Below are 2,726 nucleotides of genomic sequence, written 5' to 3' on the forward strand. Positions count from 1 at the left end.
TGGGAAGCTAGATTTGGGGGAAAGCAGCATCTCCGCTATTATATCCGCGTGCTGTACCCTCCATAATATTTGTGAAGGGAAGGGTGAAAGATTCAGTGAGGAATGGACCTCCGAGGTTCGACGCCTAGAGAATGAATTTGCACAGCCAGAGAGCAGGGCTACTAGAGAGGCCCAGGAAAGGGCTTCAAGGATTAGGGATGCCTTAAGGGAGCAATTTGATGCTGAGAGCCAACAGTAATGTTTGGTGCCTTTGCTGTGCTCCTTTCTACCTCCCTTTCTACCTTGGGGTACAATATTTACCACTTCCTGCAATAATAAAACGTATTGTAAAAGCCATAAAATCCTTTATTCAGCGTACAGTACATAAAAGGCCAGGGGGGTTAGGGTGGTGGATTGTACATTCAGAGGTTTGAATATGTCCTGTTTGGATTACTGTTCAACGTCTGCTGCACTTCAGGATTACTATGCTGCAGGGTAATGGGGGTGGAGTGCACAGGGTAAGAATTGTAGTTATCAGGGCTGGTAGGTGATCGTACAGGTGTTGGGGGCAGCTGGGGGTAATAAGAAACTGGCTGCTGGAGAAAGGTGTTTTGTGCAAATACTGGGGAACAAGAAAGAGAGCTTTGGGAGGGGTGTGGGTTACCACGGTACAGATCTGCCTGCATGGCTACGAGAGACTCGAAAGACTCAGTTTGGCGAGCCAGGAGGCTTATCATCTGCTTTGAGGTTTTTTTGGTAGCCAATTCCTTTCTCCTGCTTTGTGTTTGCCTCCACTCATACATTTTCTCTCTCCATTCCTGCGTCTTCCTACTTTCTCTGTTGTAGTGAATCATAACTGCTTTGATCAATTCTTCTTTTGATTTTCGCGGATTTTTTCTCAAGTTCTGCAAGCGACGTGAGGCCAGTGATCCCGCTGCATTAGTCAAGGTCACTAAAAAAAACAGATAGAAACATGTAATACACAGAGGCTACATTGTTTATTATCACACAGTGAAGGAGTTTTTAGACTTTTTGTAGCATCCTTCCCACATACTTAACATAACACAGACAGGCCAGGGAAGCGAAGGCATGGCGAGCAACGGGGTGAGTGTTTCTGCCCCGACTGCACCTTGGAGGGGGAATTGACCGATGGGTCACTGGGGTTTATCTGCACTGGGTACAGGAGGTAGCTGGTGTCCTGCACAGGGGACAGTAGTGAACAGGAAAGTGGCGAGCTGCTGGCTGGGGGGGGCGGTCCGCGTAACTGCCGGCCTGCTGGTGAGGGGGGAGCTGGGAACGGGGGGAGGGCGGGGAGACCGGAGGACACCGCGGGGCTTGCTGCCTGCTGGGAAGGGGCGGTGGGGGGAGACCGGAGCGCACCGCGGGGCTGGCTACGTGCTGGAAGGGGGTGGGGAGACCGGAACGCACCGCGGGGCTGGGGGGGGGACCGCGAACCTGGCGCCCTGCACTCAAGTATCCCTAAATTCTCAACAGGGTTTCCTACTGCCAAATATATCACAGCTGCGTGTTACCTGGGAAGAGAGGGAGGGTCTTCTACAGCCATGTAGATTCCGCCCTGGCCCCTATGCAGCTTGCCTGTGTGCAGCCATGGTCCCCCCACCCCTCGCTGCACAGTGGATCGGACGAGTTAGCCTGACCGGGACAAGGACCACGGTGGCTCTCCCAATAAACTTGAGAAAGCAAATTGCGCACGCTCTGGCTGCAACTTTTCAAGAGATTACCGAGGCAGATTACAGAGACGTGATAGAGCAAATCAATGGGCTATTCCACGTTTAGGCATGCATGCAGGCAGCCATAACCCAAACCCTCCTCTCCCAAAACATAAAAATCTGCTCACCCCGAGCACGCTCCTCAGCATCTTCCTCACCAGCAACTTCCAGCTGCTGCGACTGGCTAGCCTCCTCCTGGCTTGAGAAGAGCTCCTGGCTGCATGCCTCCTGGGACTCTGGGGTGTCTCCCTCCACGCCAGTAGCCTCACTGTCGGCTTCCTCTACACCCTCCCCCACTTCTCCCTGCTCTGAACTCTCCATCGTGGTCCTCGGATTGGCAGTGGGGTCACACCCAAGTATGGCATCCAGCTCCTGGTAAAAACGGCAGGTCGTGGGGGCAGCTCTTGAGCGGCGATTTCCCTCACGAGTTTTGCAGTAAGCACTCCTCAGCTCTTTTATTTTGACCCTGCACTGCAACGCGTCCCGTTCATGGCCCCTTCTCAGCAAGGACTGCGATACCTGCCCATAGGTATCATAATTTCTCCTTCTGGAGCGCAGCTGTGCTTGCACAGCCTCCTCACCCCAAACACTGATGAGGTCCTGCAGCTCGGAATTGTTCCATGATGGGGCTCGTCTGGGGCGTGAAGGCATGGTCGCTGATTGATTGAATGATTGATTGCACTCCACATCTGGCTGAGCAAACAGGAAGGGGATTTTTAAAATTCCCGGGGCATTTAAAGGTGGGGTCAGCTGAGCCCAAGGCAGCGGAGTGTGCATGATTACCAGAGAGGCTTCTAAGGTATGCTGGGATACCTCCTTATACCACAGAGGTCAATAAAAGCGCTGGTGGGCGTCCACACTTGCTGACCAGCGCTGGATCACCAGCGCTGGAATCCCTACACCTGAGGCTCGACCAGGTGTACAGTCAGCGCTGCAACCAGGGAGTTGCCGCGCTGGCCGTGCTTTGCAAGTGTGGCCACATCCTAAGTTGCAGCGCTGTAACCCCCTCACCAGCGC

At 53.5% G+C, this 2,726-nt stretch overlaps 1 protein-coding gene across 1 annotated transcript; it reads right to left on the reverse strand.

The window, feature by feature from the left end:
• Positions 1-344: 344 nt before the first annotated feature.
• LOC127049278 (uncharacterized) lies at positions 345-2,317 on the reverse strand. The gene is made up of 2 exons (XM_050949894.1): positions 1,838-2,317; positions 345-931 (listed from the first exon to the last, which is right to left on the reverse strand). Exons 1-2 carry the CDS (start codon positions 2,028-2,030, stop codon positions 402-404), a joined length of 723 nt encoding a protein of 240 aa, XP_050805851.1. The 5' UTR covers positions 2,031-2,317; the 3' UTR covers positions 345-401.
• Positions 2,318-2,726: the final 409 nt, after the last annotated feature.

The sequence above is a fragment of the Gopherus flavomarginatus genome, chromosome 4 (genome assembly GCF_025201925.1).
Source record: "Gopherus flavomarginatus isolate rGopFla2 chromosome 4, rGopFla2.mat.asm, whole genome shotgun sequence".
Taxonomy (NCBI): Eukaryota; Metazoa; Chordata; order Testudines; family Testudinidae; genus Gopherus; species Gopherus flavomarginatus.

Excerpts from the sequence above, each read along its gene's own strand:
- LOC127049278 (XM_050949894.1), bottom strand. The coding sequence starts at position 2,030 with ATGGAGAGTTCAGAGCAGGGAGAAGTGGGGGAGGGTGTAGAGGAAGCC. Across the intron at positions 932-1,837 it reads TGCTGAGGAGCGTGCTCGGG|TGACCTTGACTAATGCAGCG; the intron begins GTGAGCAGATTT and ends TGTTTTTTTTAG.